The 16,361-nt window shown below is 48.8% G+C and overlaps 1 protein-coding gene and 1 pseudogene across 1 annotated transcript; both read right to left on the bottom strand.

Annotated features, from left to right (window-relative positions):
- Positions 1–1,319: 1,319 nt before the first annotated feature.
- Positions 1,320–14,803, bottom strand: LOC125747382 (zona pellucida sperm-binding protein 3-like). The gene is made up of 9 exons (XM_049022588.1): positions 14,696–14,803; positions 4,931–5,236; positions 4,742–4,860; positions 4,332–4,435; positions 4,080–4,257; positions 3,898–4,015; positions 3,722–3,813; positions 3,589–3,653; positions 1,320–1,689 (listed from the first exon to the last, which is right to left on the bottom strand). Exons 2-9 carry the CDS (start codon positions 5,129–5,131, stop codon positions 1,586–1,588), a joined length of 981 nt encoding a protein of 326 aa, XP_048878545.1. The 5' UTR covers positions 5,132–5,236; positions 14,696–14,803; the 3' UTR covers positions 1,320–1,585.
- LOC125747806 (zona pellucida sperm-binding protein 3-like) lies at positions 12,908–15,467 on the bottom strand (annotated as a pseudogene).
- Positions 15,468–16,361: the final 894 nt, after the last annotated feature.

The following is a 16,361-nucleotide window of genomic DNA, read 5'->3' as shown; positions in this document are numbered from 1 at the left end:
TTGGCGCGCAAGACCTGCCGCTTTCACACGGCTCCCGGACCCTCTGCACTATGAGGCCTCTGCTGCCTTTGGCATTGGTCCTACTCCACCTCTTGTCACTGTAGGTACCAAGACCCAGCCGACCCTGGCAGACCACCCCAATGATCTCCTGGTGCTTCCAGTATGCCTTGGCTTCTCTCACTGCAGCTTGTGGCTTCCACTTCCTGCTGCACCTGATAGTCTTATCAGCATGTCTTCCGATAGTGCCAGTGTGCTTACCGCTCTTGCCTTGGCAACCTTGAATTCTTCTACCACTGATGACACTGGCAGGTGAAGCTTGGAAGTCTTGCTATACAGGTTTACTGAGCTGAAGGATGGGGGAACACCCAGTCATCGCCGAACAAACTTGCTACACAGTCTTTCCATTGCTTCCACTTGAGTCATGGGGAAGTGGTACAGCAAAAACAGCCATTGCAATCAAGCTTAGCACATTGTAGCCCTAGTTGTCGGATTAAAAGTAGAAATGTGTCATCTTATTTCAGATTTACATCTGAGTGAGAATCCGCAACACTTTTCATAATGTATGCAAAAAGACTTTCCAAGCCCATGATTTAACTAACAAGCTAGAAAATTCACCAAGCCATTAAGCTAATATTAACTGGACATTAGTCACTACATTAGCTTCGACTTACCTTTCTTTGTGTGACTTCAGAAGTTGGACGTCATAGCCTCTCCATCTGTTATTTTTGACCCACGTTTTGCATACTGCAGTTCATGTCTTGTTGACCACCTCGTAATTTGTGAAAGCAAATGAAATGACCCTAGGTATCATTTTTGTCCGACTGGCGCTCAGTAACATCACATTACTTCATGCTTCGCTTCTGCATCTTGATTGGATGTTGTGTTAGAGCTGGGCATTCTGGGGAGTTTGTATAAACTGGCTGGAAATGAATTGATTGATTGATTGATGAAACCCTTTATTGCTGTTGCAATATACCATGTCACTAGTCACGAGTACCAGCGAAAAAACTGGCCATCAACCCGACCATACATATACACAAACATCACAGTAGGGGGTAGACCAGTCGGGAGACAGGGGAAGAGAGAAGAAAAGAAACAGAATAACATGAGGAGAGAGGAGGAGAATAAAAAAACAGCCCCCAGACTGTACTCCAGTGGGGAGGACATTGTGGGAACCGAAAAAAACACCTCAGCAACATAAGCACATGGTCACTACGCATTACAACATAAAAATGACACGACTTGCAGCAGGTGAGGGAAATGGGGAGGTGGAGGTAGTCCAGCAGAGACAGACAGCCATCCGGTCCTGCAGCCATGGAGGCGCTGGTCAACAGACCCGCCTGTTCACGCTGGGGGTATGAAGCGGCGAAGGCGTTGGATGGGGGGGAGGGTGCGGTAAGTCCTTGGGATCGGGGGAGAGGAATGCAAGAGAGTCTCACTGCCTTGTTCTTCAGGGGGAGTTGTTAGTTCAGCAGCGGCCTTGGCCGAGGCCAGTGCTGATTGGGGGGAGCCAAAACCTGATAGAATAGGGTTGTTTGGGTTTCCGTACGAGAAGCTGTAATTTCCAGCTCCACTAATGTCCACGCTAATGTCCACGCTGGTCTCTGCCATCCAATAAGTTTTGCAAAGCTGTGAGCTTCTCCATGATGTTATCCAGTTTCACAGTCTGAGTGCTAACAGCTCTGCCCACTCCATCAATCATTCCGGCCAGCCTAGTGGGGCTTTGAGCGGCTGTCACCGTCTTCTTCAATCTTTGATAAACCAGGGCAATGCCTAATCCAATCAATGTCTTCAATGTCCTCCACGGAAAGAGCTGCCAGGCACACGACCCTCCACCGCTCCCATCCGTCCATCGTGTAGCCAGCAGCATACGTTCCCCCCGGACAGTCAGGTTCCCCCGAACCTAGGCTTCTCGTCGAGAAGATGGTGTCAATTGCGTTGAGAGACCAGCTGATCAAATCCATCGTTTTTCGTAGTTTGGAGAGCAGGGCTGAGAGAGTCTCTCAAGTATAAGACAGTAGACTAGAATATTGTTAACGTTAATTCAAGAAATGTATTCGTTTTTAAAATAAAATTCTTTTTGTTTGGTGTAAGGTATCAAGTCTTTTCAAGTCAAAAGGATCAAGTCTAAGTGAAGTCATGAGTCATTGGTGTTAAAGTCCAAGTGGAGTGCCAAGTCTTTTGTGATTTCATCAAGTCATCAAAATTGTGACTCGAGTCCACACCTCTCATTTGAGTTATTGAATAACACTGAAAGTGAAAAACATTTATCCATTCCAAGTCAAAATAGCGTAACACAGACCATCGTAACCCGGGGAGCGTCTAGTGTTGATTCAAACACGAGAAATGTACGACCAGATTGAATACTTAAAATGACAAACACAGGAAACAGATTTTCTCTTTTGATCAGTGAAATTAGCACCAGTTCTTGCTAGTGACCACTAGTTCGCTGTAAATATACAGCATTACCATAAAATGATGGGATTTGTGCATTTCCCTTATCTGACTTGATTTGAAAGGTAAAAACTGCTCCACCCGCACACAGAAAAAGATCCACTTTATGGGCATTAAAACTGATGTAGTCTGTGTTTCATGTGACTGCTCATAGGAAACGTGTCACATTTAATAGTGCATTACTTTTGCACACGAGCCGGCTCCACCTCATGTAGTAACAGTCAATTGGTCACTGCTCTTTATAAGCTCCAGCACGGGTTTATTAAGCACTAGCTGAAACCAGTGTTAAGGGGCAATACCATCACCTACTGTTAGTGCAAATTGGATGGGAATCCTGCATTTCAGTAGCAGTGTATCATGACCCTACTATTGTTGAAATTGAACCTACACCCTTGCAAGTACTCCTATTTACTTGGAGCATGTACATGATACAAAGGTGATACCAAACCAGGCTGTTGTGCTTGAGACCACATCAAAAGGAAGCTGCTGTCCAGGAAAGAGGGACTGAGTGAGGATGGGAATCAGCACTCACTGACTAGCCTTGTCTTTTGGTAGCAAGCTCTGATCCAAATATAGAGAGTAGCTTCCCCAAAAGGGTTTCCTGACTGAACAGAAGGCCATTGTGTACAACCCCACCAACACCTTCATTGTAAGGGTTGGCGTTTCCCCACAGGGTCTCATTCGTCATGAAATCCACAGGCAGCAAGCAGTGTGATGGGGTTGCAGAATTTAGGCAGTCCAGAAGTGTACTTGGGAGCAAAGGAACAGGCAGACAACCATTTCAAACACAATTAGTGGTTTATTCAGTCACAAGACAGTGCCCTTGATCTCCTGCACAACTACCACATCAGGGGGAAGGAAGATCATGACAAGCAGTGGAGAATGTGCCAGGCAAGTTGTGGCTCCTTCCATCCTGGGACCATGCACAGCTGGGCACATTAGGGCAGCAGGTACCTATCCCTTCAGAATATACAGCTGTCCAGGCTGACTAGCCTTGGGAGGAGCCTGTTGGATAGCAATGGGGCCCAGAACACCCGTGCCTTGAGCACCTGCAAGGGCAAGAAGGGTGCCTCAGTCACAGCAACACAAGCCACCAGAGCATCTTTTGGTGGAAGCCAAGCGTACCTGCTACACCTGCAAGCCCACAGCTGGTGTCACAGCAGCCACACACCTGGTCATTCCCATCCACAGACACCCACCTGCAATGGGGAATAGCAATTGTTAGCTATTGCAACTGATCCAGCATCATAATGCTGCACCCACTGACCTGTTAGCAGTGAGAGAGAAGGAACAAGCCTTGTGTTGGGAATCCACAGGCACAGAAGCCACTGTTGCTCTCAGGCTGCAAGTAATGTACAGCTAGGGGGACACCAAAAGCTGGTCAGCTGCCATCACAACCAGTTCATTTAAGCACAGAAATCCTGCACAAGTGCCTGTACTCACCGAGCTCCTGCCATCCTGAGAGAACCTGAAAGCATCCAGCTGAAGCTGCAGCTTGTCATCCTGCTTCCTGGGCAGGAACTGGGAGCGGGATCCTGTCACCTTGGCATCAGTCAGGCACCTGAAGGCCAGGCATGTCAAGCAGCATTGCCCAAGCGGTGTCACAGCCATGCAATGTTACTCACCCAGAGTTCTGCACAATGGCATAGCTTGGGACAGAGGTCACATCAGGGACCAAGGTGGCCACACAGCTGTCCACAAAGACACGCAGGGGCTGACCGTTGCCCACAAGGACAGAGGCTTCAATGTTCAGGACACTTCCCAGGAAGTACACGTTGGAGGCCCTCTCATTCTGCCATGCATCTGCACAAAGGGCACAGACTTGAGGACAAGCCCACTGAGTAAAGCCAGATATGCTGCATGAACCCCTTGCCTACCATCCATCAGCCTCAGTGAGAAATTCAGTTGTGCCTCAGCCACCATTGTGGCATAGTAGGGGATCCATGTTGGCACCAGGGCATTGCTGCTCACATTTTGTTTCCTAAGGAGCAGGCAACATGTAGAATTAGAATTTAGGTCAGTGACATACCACAACAGTGCACAATGAAATGTATCCTCTGCATTTAACCCATGTGACATCAAAACACATCAGGGGGAGTCAATTCAGTGCCTGGGCAGCACCTTGTTCAGGGTACCTCAGTGGTGCCTTGCTGGTCAAGGACTTGAACCAGCAATCTTTGGTACAAGTGCTTCCCCAACCATTAAGGCACATCTGCCCATTTAAGTCAGACACTGGTTGAACAGCTCCTAGGGCTAAGGAACACCAAAGCTGACAGGGCATCCTCACCTCAAATAGTGACACTCAATGCCAACCACAGCACCATTGGTCCTCACAATGGGGCTGCCATTAATACCACTGGGGGTGTAGATCAATGCAAAGCTGTAAACCAGGGCATCAGCAGTCATCTGGAGAAGAGCAACGTGATTAGCACTAGCATAGCCAACACAGCAACCAATCAAAAGGAAGCCCTCATACCATCAGTGTACTTCCACAGCCCTGCAGCACAGACTGAAACCTCACTGTGCCAGAAGCATCCTGCCCAATGGGTGCACAGCCACCAAAAGTGATGTCTGAAGCATTGATCAGCTGGCCAATAGCTAGAAGGTCTCGTAGCACATCCACCATAACCGAATCCTCCCCACATACAACCCTCACACTATCAGGGTTCACTTGCATTCCAGTCACAGATTTAACCAGAGCAGGAGCAACTTGCTTGCTCAGGTAGCCGGCCGAGGCCACCTGGGGAGCCCCTACGCCAACCTGGAAGCCGGCCGACGCCACCTGCGGAGCCCCTACGCCAACCTGGAAGCCGGACGACGCCACCTGGGGAGCCCCTACGCCAACCTGGAAGCCGGACGACGCCACCTGGGGAGCCCCTACGCCAACCTGGAAGCCGGACGACGCCACCTGGGGAGCCCCTACGCCAACCTGGAAGCCGGACGACGCCACCTGGGGAGCCCCTACGCCAACCTGGAAGCCGGACGACGCCACCTGGGGAGCACCTACGCCAACCTTGAAGCCGGTCGACGCCACCTGGGGAGCACCTACGCCAACCTTGAAGCCGGACGACGCCACCTGGGGAGCACCTACGCCAACCTTGAAGCCGGACGGCGCCACCTGGGGAGCACCTACGCCAACCTTGAAGCCGGTCGGCGCCACCTGGGGAACCCCTACGCCAACCTTGAAGCCGGTCGGCGCCACCTGGGGAACCCCTACGCCAACCTTGAAGCCGGACGGCGCCACCTGGGGAGCCCCTACGCCAACCTTGAAGCCGGACGGCGCCACCTGGGGAGCCCCTACGCCAACCTGGAAGCCGGACGCCACCTGGGGAGCACCTACGCCAACCTGATAACCGGACGCCACCTGGGGAGCCCCTACGCCAACCTGGAAGCCGGACGCCACCTGGGGAGCACCTACGCCAACCTGGAAGCCGGACGCCACCTGGCGAGCACCTACGCCAACCTGGAAGCCGGACGGCGCCACCTGGGGAGCCCCTACGCCAACCTGGAAGCCGGACGGCGCCACCTGGGGAGCCCCTACACCAACCTGGTAACTGGCTGCCACCACCTGGGGAGCACCTAATCCAGTTTGATATTCTGCTGCCACCTGAGGGGTGGTCACAGGAAACCCAGACTTTAGTTGAGCTTCACAGCTGCAACCTAAAAAAAGCAGCAACACTATGACCCCCTCGTGCACTGCCATTGTCCTAGAGCTGCTAGTAAAGCACACTGTTAGGCCTGGTTTGCTGGCAGACTATTTTATAGTTGCTGAAATCATCTGCACCCGCCTGTCCTGTTCTGATTTGTCAGTATGGAATCCTCACCATTCAGCGTTAATCAATCACTGCTTGGTCTCTAACGACTTAAAGACATTTTTCTACCAACAGTTACTTTTTTAACAGCAGTTTCCACTCTGGTGCTCTCATGCTGTAATTCCTCACAGCACACATACACTGAGATTTTAGTGGTGTTTTGGGGGGGTCTAAATAATTTTGACTTTTTGACATGACTGCACATGGTCAACAATTATATCTGACATATATTGCATTGCGGGTATATCTACAGGCTACCCGCCGCCTTTATTAATTAATTTTATTTCTTTCTGACTGGTCAGCAGGGTCGTTGTTAATTGTTCATTCGAGCTTAAGGAGAGGAAAAGCGTCTCTCGTCACTTTAGAGGCAGCGCTGAGGTATGAGCCCACCTGCTAAGTCTCGAGGTTCCTCTAGGGGCGCTACTGATTACACGTAACTACCAGACCTCACAACGGAAATGTTCCCTGTGTAGTCAGTGCGTCGATAACGAAGGAGGCGGTGATTCAGTGAGGGTTATAGCGCCGAGTGTAGGATAGACGGCAAAGCGTGTTAGTCGTCTTGCGAACAAAGTCTAACTGCTACAAACGGGCGCTGTGATTAAACTTAGATCGAATACAGTTTCGCGTAGGTGATTTAGTGAATATCTACCTACATTTCCGAATGTTGCGCTATGGCGAAGCACCATGGAAGCGGGTGAAACGCCGGTATTGGAGCAGCCGTCACGGTTGCTAAGCTAACGGTAGTTATTGGTGTTTTATGTGTATAAGCATTTACGTTTATATCTCAGTGCTTTATGTCATGGTCATATACATTAGTACGGACGCAGCTTTTCGGTACTAAACGTGTCGAACTTCAGAAAGTACCGCCACACCGCTAGTGTCTGTTTTTCTTTTATCCGCAATATCTCCTCTTTCGAAAGATGTTGCGGCTGTTGAGCTGTCCATTCCTTCACCGCCACTTCAGTGCTTATAAAACTCTTCCCTGATTTACAGAACCAGTCGCATGTGGTGCGCTCCACTAACCAAATTTACTCAACGTAACGATATATTTATTGAAAATTTGAACAAAGTCATTATTATAATGCTGCTAGTAAAGTTCATCTTTAAATTTGTTTATTGTGTTATGATAAGGTTACGTTCCAATAAACCTATAATAATGCGAAAATATCGTAAAGAGAAAATTCATTTTGATACAGTACACCTACCCTAACAAGCATTATGGACTAGCCTAGCCTACCTTAACATGCTTTGAACACTTACATTAGCTTTCAATTGTGCAAAATAATTAACACAAATCCTATTTTATAATAAAATGTCGAATATCTCATTTAAGCCATTGCATAACATATTGAAAACGAAAAACATTTACCAGAGTTGGGAACAAGTCCAGACATGCAAGTCCCGAGTGGAGTCCCAAGTCCTAAACTTTGAATTTCGAGTCCCTTGACCAAATATGGTATTTTATTTCTGGGTAATAATAAATAATTTTCCGAAATTATAAATGCTTCTTAAGAGGTGTATTTATTTGTCAGCAGCAAGTGCAACTAGACTTAATCAGAGAAAAAAAGGAGTGCTGATGTTGCATTTCATAGTAAATATTAACCCAGTACAACAGCATTATTGTTGTTACTGTCCTTTTTTGTTATACCCAACCTCATCTCATACTGAACCATCCATCCATCCATTTTCCAAACTGCTTGTCCTGCTGCGTCGCTGGGGGTCCAGAGCTTATCCCGGACGCAATGGGCACGAGGCAGGGAACAATCCAGGACGGGGGGCCAGCCCATCGCAGGGCACACTCACACACCACATACTGAACCAAAGCTTATTAAATAAAATACATTCAAGTACTGTTAATTTAAAGTGACACTATATGTAGCTGCACGTTTTATGTGTAAGTTAAATAAAAATGTAAAAAATTGATGCTTTCTAGAATATAGTTCTAAAGTTACCTACTTTATGGAGGAATAATCTGTGTGCTGTATGTGAATGTGTGTGTGTGGACTGGGTAACTGTTAGGGCATTTTTCACTATTTTCAGAATTTTTCAAATCAAACAACCAGTTAATTGAAAAAAATAATACACAGATTGTTTCATAATAAAATTAAACATTAACCGCATTCAAAATGATACAATACAGAGCAATTATCTCCACGTTCAGGTGAATTAAATATCAAAGACTCATTGCTACAAGCAGAAATCTGCAAGAGCCACTTGAGATGTAGCAAAATCCTCCCCTCTCTTGGGACTCCTTGGTGACAGAATGATCTGAGGATCCTTGAAAACCAGCTACAGGGTCGTCAGCTGAAAGCGATCCTTCCTTGGTATTTCGTCCCTTTTGCTCTAGGATACCTCATGATGGTGGGGTAACGGTCAGGGACGTCTCCCTGCAGCTGGCCTCAGGACTATGCATGGCTGGGGTGTCCTACTCCCTGAGCCAAGACTGAACCTGCACTTGTGGTCTCTCATCAGCTATAGCCATACTGAGGTGGTCTCTGCTGCTGCTCCCCAATGGCCTTCTTGATTTATTTGGGTTCCATGCCGATCTTCTGTAGGAAGCATCGTACTGATATTGCTGGAAAACCATGGCAGTCAACTTCTATAGGAAACAGAACTGCGTACCAACCCTTGGCAAGAACCTCGTCAACCACGTCTTGGTAGTTGGCTTTTTTCAGCTGGTGAGAGACAGTGAGCCTATCCTCCCATGGTACAGTAAGTTCAGCCATCAGGATGGTCATCTTACTCCTAGATAGCAGGATCATGTCTGGCCTGAGTGATGTTACAGCTGCCTCTTTCAGGAAGACGAGTTTCTCTTGCAGGTCCACCTGTATCTCCCACCTAGAGCCCTGCAGTAAGATGGAAAAGACATTCTTTGCAGCTGTACTTGCCTTTGGCACCTTGTCTCTTTCCCTGCACAACTTGACAGCCTTGGGTGGTGAAACCTGAAGTTTATTGGCCTTGACCCTCTGCAACTCCACTTGGAAATCACCATAAGGACCTTATCGTGTCTCCACCTATATCGGCCCTCTCCAAGTACTTTGGGACATCCTGTCAAGATGTGGTTCAAGGTGCAAGGTACACTGCTTGCAGGATGGATCTTCTTCTTCGCCCCAGATCTTAAGGATGTTAGGACCCCACACTTCCTTCCAGGACATCGATCGCTCCAGTGCATTGTCCCACTGCATCCACTGTCCTTGGCGCGCAAGACCTGCCGCTTTCACACGGCTCCCGGACCCTCTGCACTATGAGGCCTCTGCTGCCTTTGGCATTGGTCCTACTCCACCTCTTGTCACTGTAGGTACCAAGACCCAGCCGACCCTGGCAGACCACCCCAATGATCTCCTGGTGCTTCCAGTATGCCTTGGCTTCTCTCACTGCAGCTTGTGGCTTCCACTTCCTGCTGCACCTGATAGTCTTATCAGCATGTCTTCCGATAGTGCCAGTGTGCTTACCGCTCTTGCCTTGGCAACCTTGAATTCTTCTACCACTGATGACACTGGCAGGTGAAGCTTGGAAGTCTTGCTATACAGGTTTACTGAGCTGAAGGATGGGGGAACACCCAGTCATCGCCGAACAAACTTGCTACACAGTCTTTCCATTGCTTCCACTTGAGTCATGGGGAAGTGGTACAGCAAAAACAGCCATTGCAATCAAGCTTAGCACATTGTAGCCCTAGTTGTCGGATTAAAAGTAGAAATGTGTCATCTTATTTCAGATTTACATCTGAGTGAGAATCCGCAACACTTTTCATAATGTATGCAAAAAGACTTTCCAAGCCCATGATTTAACTAACAAGCTAGAAAATTCACCAAGCCATTAAGCTAATATTAACTGGACATTAGTCACTACATTAGCTTCGACTTACCTTTCTTTGTGTGACTTCAGAAGTTGGACGTCATAGCCTCTCCATCTGTTATTTTTGACCCACGTTTTGCATACTGCAGTTCATGTCTTGTTGACCACCTCGTAATTTGTGAAAGCAAATGAAATGACCCTAGGTATCATTTTTGTCCGACTGGCGCTCAGTAACATCACATTACTTCATGCTTCGCTTCTGCATCTTGATTGGATGTTGTGTTAGAGCTGGGCATTCTGGGGAGTTTGTATAAACTGGCTGGAAATGAATTGATTGATTGATTGATGAAACCCTTTATTGCTGTTGCAATATACCATGTCACTAGTCACGAGTACCAGCGAAAAAACTGGCCATCAACCCGACCATACATATACACAAACATCACAGTAGGGGGTAGACCAGTCGGGAGACAGGGGAAGAGAGAAGAAAAGAAACAGAATAACATGAGGAGAGAGGAGGAGAATAAAAAAACAGCCCCCAGACTGTACTCCAGTGGGGAGGACATTGTGGGAACCGAAAAAAACACCTCAGCAACATAAGCACATGGTCACTACGCATTACAACATAAAAATGACACGACTTGCAACAGGTGAGGGAAATGGGGAGGTGGAGGTAGTCCAGCAGAGACAGACAGCCATCCGGTCCTGCAGCCATGGAGGCGCTGGTCAACAGACCCGCCTGTTCACGCTGGGGGTATGAAGCGGCGAAGGCGTTGGATGGGGGGGAGGGTGCGGTAAGTCCTTGGGATCGGGGGAGAGGAATGCAAGAGAGTCTCACTGCCTTGTTCTTCAGGGGGAGTTGTTAGTTCAGCAGCGGCCTTGGCCGAGGCCAGTGCTGATTGGGGGGAGCCAAAACCTGATAGAATAGGGTTGTTTGGGTTTCCGTACGAGAAGCTGTAATTTCCAGCTCCACTAATGTCCACGCTAATGTCCACGCTGGTCTCTGCCATCCAATAAGTTTTGCAAAGCTGTGAGCTTCTCCATGATGTTATCCAGTTTCACAGTCTGAGTGCTAACAGCTCTGCCCACTCCATCAATCATTCCGGCCAGCCTAGTGGGGCTTTGAGCGGCTGTCACCGTCTTCTTCAATCTTTGATAAACCAGGGCAATGCCTAATCCAATCAGCATAATACCTGTAATCATGGTTCCGAATAGGTAGATGTCTTCAATGTCCTCCACGGAAAGAGCTGCCAGGCACACGACCCTCCACCGCTCCCATCCGTCCATCGTGTAGCCAGCAGCATACGTTCCCCCCGGACAGTCAGGTTCCCCCGAACCTAGGCTTCTCGTCGAGAAGATGGTGTCAATTGCGTTGAGAGACCAGCTGATCAAATCCATCGTTTTTCGTAGTTTGGAGAGCAGGGCTGAGAGAGTCTCTCAAGTATAAGACAGTAGACTAGAATATTGTTAACGTTAATTCAAGAAATGTATTCGTTTTTAAAATAAAATTCTTTTTGTTTGGTGTAAGGTATCAAGTCTTTTCAAGTCAAAAGGATCAAGTCTAAGTGAAGTCATGAGTCATTGGTGTTAAAGTCCAAGTGGAGTGCCAAGTCTTTTGTGATTTCATCAAGTCATCAAAATTGTGACTCGAGTCCACACCTCTCATTTGAGTTATTGAATAACACTGAAAGTGAAAAACATTTATCCATTCCAAGTCAAAATAGCGTAACACAGACCATCGTAACCCGGGGAGCGTCTCTAGTGCTGATTCAAACACGAGAAATGTACGACCAGATTGAATACTTAAAATGACAAACACAGGAAACAGATTTTCTCTTTTGATCAGTGAAATTAGCACCAGTTCTTGCTAGTGACCACTGTAGTTTGCTGTAAATATACAGCATTACCATAAAATGACAGGATTTGTGCATTTCCCTTATCTGACTTGATTTGAAAGGTAAAAACTGCTCCACCCGCACACAGAAAAAGATCCACTTTATGGGCATTAAAACTGATGTAGTCTGTGTTTCATGTGACTGCTCATAGGAAACATGTCACATTTAATAGTGCATTACTTTTGCACACGAGCCGGCTCCACCTCATGTAGTAACAGTCAATTGGTCACTGCTCTTTATAAGCTCCAGCACGGGTTTATTAAGCACTAGCTGAAACCAGTGTTAAGGGGCAATACCATCACCTACTGTTAGTGCAAATTGGATGGGAATCCTGCATTTCAGTAGCAGTGTATCATGACCCTACTATTGTTGAAATTGAACCTACACCCTTGCAAGTACTCCTATTTACTTGGAGCATGTACATGATACAAAGGTGATACCAAACCAGGCTGTTGTGCTTGAGACCACATCAAAAGGAAGCTGCTGTCCAGGAAAGAGGGACTGAGTGAGGATGGGAATCAGCACTCACCGACTAGCCTTGTCTTTTGGTAGCAAGCTCTGATCCAAATATAGGGAGTAGCTTCCCCAAAAGGGTTTCCTGACTGAACAGAAGGCCATTGTGTACAACCCCACCAACACCTTCATTGTAAGGGTTGGCGTTTCCCCACAGGGTCTCATTCGTCATGAAATCCACAGGCAGCAAGCAGTGTGATGGGGTTGCAGAATTTAGGCAGTCCAGAAGTGTACTTGGGAGCAAAGGAACAGGCAGACAACCATTTCAAACACAATTAGTGGTTTATTCAGTCACAAGACAGTGCCCTTGATCTCCTGCACAACTACCACATCAGGGGGAAGGAAGATCATGACAAGCAGTGGAGAATATGCCAGGCAAGTTGCGGCTCCTTCCATCCTGGGACCATGCACAGCTGGGCACATTAGGGCAGCAGGTACCTATCCCTTCAGAATATACAGCTGTCCAGGCTGACTAGCCTTGGGAGGAGCCTGTTGGATAGCAATGGGGCCCAGAACACCCGTGCCTTGAGCACCTGCAAGGGCAAGAAGGGTGCCTCAGTCACAGCAACACAAGCCACCAGAGCATCTTTTGGTGGAAGCCAAGCGTACCTGCTACACCTGCAAGCCCACAGCTGGTGTCACAGCAGCCACACACCTGGTCATTCCCATCCACAGACACCCACCTGCAATGGGGAATAGCAATTGTTAGCTATTGCAACTGATCCAGCATCATAATGCTGCACCCACTGACCTGTTAGCAGTGAGAGAGAAGGAACAAGCCTTGTGTTGGGAATCCACAGGCACAGAAGCCACTGTTGCTCTCAGGCTGCAAGTAATGTACAGCTAGGGGGACACCAAAAGCTGGTCAGCTGCCATCACAACCAGTTCATTTAAGCACAGAAATCCTGCACAAGTGCCTGTACTCACCGAGCTCCTGCCATCCTGAGAGAACCTGAAAGCATCCAGCTGAAGCTGCAGCTTGTCATCCTGCTTCCTGGGCAGGAACTGGGAGCGGGATCCTGTCACCTTGGCATCAGTCAGGCACCTGAAGGCCAGGCATGTCAAGCAGCATTGCCCAAGCGGTGTCACAGCCATGCAATGTTACTCACCCAGAGTTCTGCACAATGGCATAGCTTGGGACAGAGGTCACATCAGGGACCAAGGTGGCCACACAGCTGTCCACAAACACAGGCAGGGGCTGACCGTTGCCCACAAGGACAGAGGCTTCAATGTTCAGGACACTTCCCAGGAAGTACACGTTGGAGGCCCTCTCATTCTGCCATGCATCTGCACAAAGGGCACATAGACTTGAGGACAAGCCCACTGAGTAAAGCCAGATATGCTGCATGAACCCCTTGCCTACCATCCATCAGCCTCAGTGAGAAATTCAGTTGTGCCTCAGCCGCCATTGTGGCATAGTAGGGGATCCATGTTGGCACCAGGGCATTGCTGCTCACATTTTGTTTCCTAAGGAGCAGGCATCATGTAGAATTAGAATTTAGGTCAGTGACATACCACAACAGTGCACAATGAAATGTATCCTCTGCATTTAACCCATGTGACATCAAAACACATCAGGGGGAGTCAATTCGGTGCCTGGGCAGCACCTTGTTCAGGGTACCTCAGTGGTGCCTTGCTGGTCAGGGACTTGAACCAGCAATCTTTGGTACAAGTGCTTCCCCAACCATTAAGGCACATCTGCCCATTTGGGTCAGACACTGGTTGAACAGCTCCTAGGGCTAAGGAACACCAAAGCTGACAGGGCATCCTCACCTCAAATAGTGACACTCAATGCCAACCACAGCACCATTGGTCCTCACAATGGGGCTGCCATTAATACCACTGGGGGTGTAGATCAATGCAAAGCTGTAAACCAGGGCATCAGCAGTCATCTGGAGAAGAGCAACGTGATTAGCACTATCATAGCCAACACAGCAACCAATCAAAAGGAAGCCCTCATACCATCAGTGTACTTCCACAGCCCTGCAGCACAGACTGAAACCTCACTGTGCCAGAAGCATCCTGCCCAATGGGTGCACAGCCACCAAGGGTGATGTCTGAAGCATTGATCAGCTGGCCAATAGCTAGAAGGTCTCGTAGCACATCCACCATAACCGAATCCTCCCCACATACAACCCTCACACTATCAGGGTTCACTTGCATTCCAGTCACAGATTTAACCAGAGCAGGAGCAACTTGCTTGCTCAGGTAGCCGGCCGACGCCACCTGGGGAGCCCCTACGCCAACCTGGAAGCCGGCCGACGCCACCTGGGGAGCCCCTACGCCAACCTGGAAGCCGGCCGACGCCACCTGGGGAGCCCCTACGCCAACCTGGAAGCCGGACGACGCCACCTGGGGAGCCCCTACGCCAACCTGATAACCGGACGCCACCTGGGGAGCCCCTACGCCAACCTGGAAGCCGGACGACGCCACCTGGGGAGCCCCTACGCCAACCTGGAAGCCGGACGACGCCACCTGGGGAGCACCTACGCCAACCTGGAAGCCGGACGACGCCACCTGGGGAGCCCCTACGCCAACCTGGAAGCCGGACGACGCCACCTGGGGAGCCCCTACGCCAACCTGGAAGCCGGACGACGCCACCTGGGGAGCCCCTACGCCAACCTGGAAGCCGGACGACGCCACCTGGGGAGCCCCTACGCCAACCTGGAAGCCGGACGACGCCACCTGGGGAGCCCCTACGCCAACCTTGAAGCCGGACGACGCCACCTGGGGAGCCCCTACGCCAACCTGGAAGCCGGTCGACGCCACCTGGGGAGCACCTACGCCAACCTGATAACCGGACGGTGCCACCTGGGGAGCCCCTACGCCAACCTGGTAACTGGCTGCCACCACCTGGGGAGCACCTAATCCAGTTTGATATTCTGCTGCCACCTGAGGGGTGGTCACAGGAAACCCAGACTTTAGTTGAGCTTCACAGCTGCAACCTAAAAAAAGCAGCAGCACTATGACCCCCCTCGTGCACTGCCATTGTCCTAGAGCTGCTAGTAAAGCACGCTGTTAGGCCTGGTTTGCTGGCAGACCATTTTATAGTTGCTGAAATCATCTACACCCTCCTGGCCTGTTCTGATTTGTCAGTATGGAATCCTCACCATTCAGCGTTAATCAATCACTGCTTGGGCTCTAACGACTGAAAGACATTTTTCTACCAACAGTTACTTTTTTAACAGCAGTTACCACTTTGGTGCTCTCATGCTATAATTCCTCACAGCACACATACACTGAGATTTTAGTGGTGTTTTGGGGGGGTCTAAATAATTTTGACGTTTTGACATGACTGCACATGGTCAACAATTATATCTGACATATATTGCATTGCGCATATATCTACAGGCTTCCCTGGCACACAATGGTCTTTGGGCCAATTCATCCTTTGTAATGTCTAATCACTATGTTACAAAAAACATACTATGTGTAAACTTCACCAGCTGGAAGACGTTTGCCAGTGCGAGGTTGCTGCCACGAAACTGCTAATTAACGAAGTAATATCTGGCAATCACTCTGGAGTCTGTTACAACCAGTTTTTCAAAGGTAATGTCCATGCTTCATGCACGTCATTGGCATTTTACATTCCAGTGCCTGAAGGGCATAGGTATGAGTATGTACATGTCCCTCCGCATAGTGTGGGAGTACTATGCGTGTCTAGGGTGGGTTCTGGGCCAATTCGTTCCGTACTAGGGTTGTCCAGAAATCAGATTTTCATGATATGATTATCATGGCCAAAAGAAATCACAATAACGATATTATCGTGGTATCTAGGGCTTTGGAAATATAAGCACGATCATATGACGCACGTGCAATAATCACCAGGGGCTAACCATTGCGTACGCACAAGCTGGTCCTGAAAAAGGCGTACGCAACTTCCCACGCAAAC

The sequence above is a fragment of the Brienomyrus brachyistius genome, chromosome 8 (genome assembly GCF_023856365.1).
Source record: "Brienomyrus brachyistius isolate T26 chromosome 8, BBRACH_0.4, whole genome shotgun sequence".
Taxonomy (NCBI): Eukaryota; Metazoa; Chordata; class Actinopteri; order Osteoglossiformes; family Mormyridae; genus Brienomyrus; species Brienomyrus brachyistius.
This window is presented reverse-complemented; position numbering and strand designations above follow the sequence as displayed.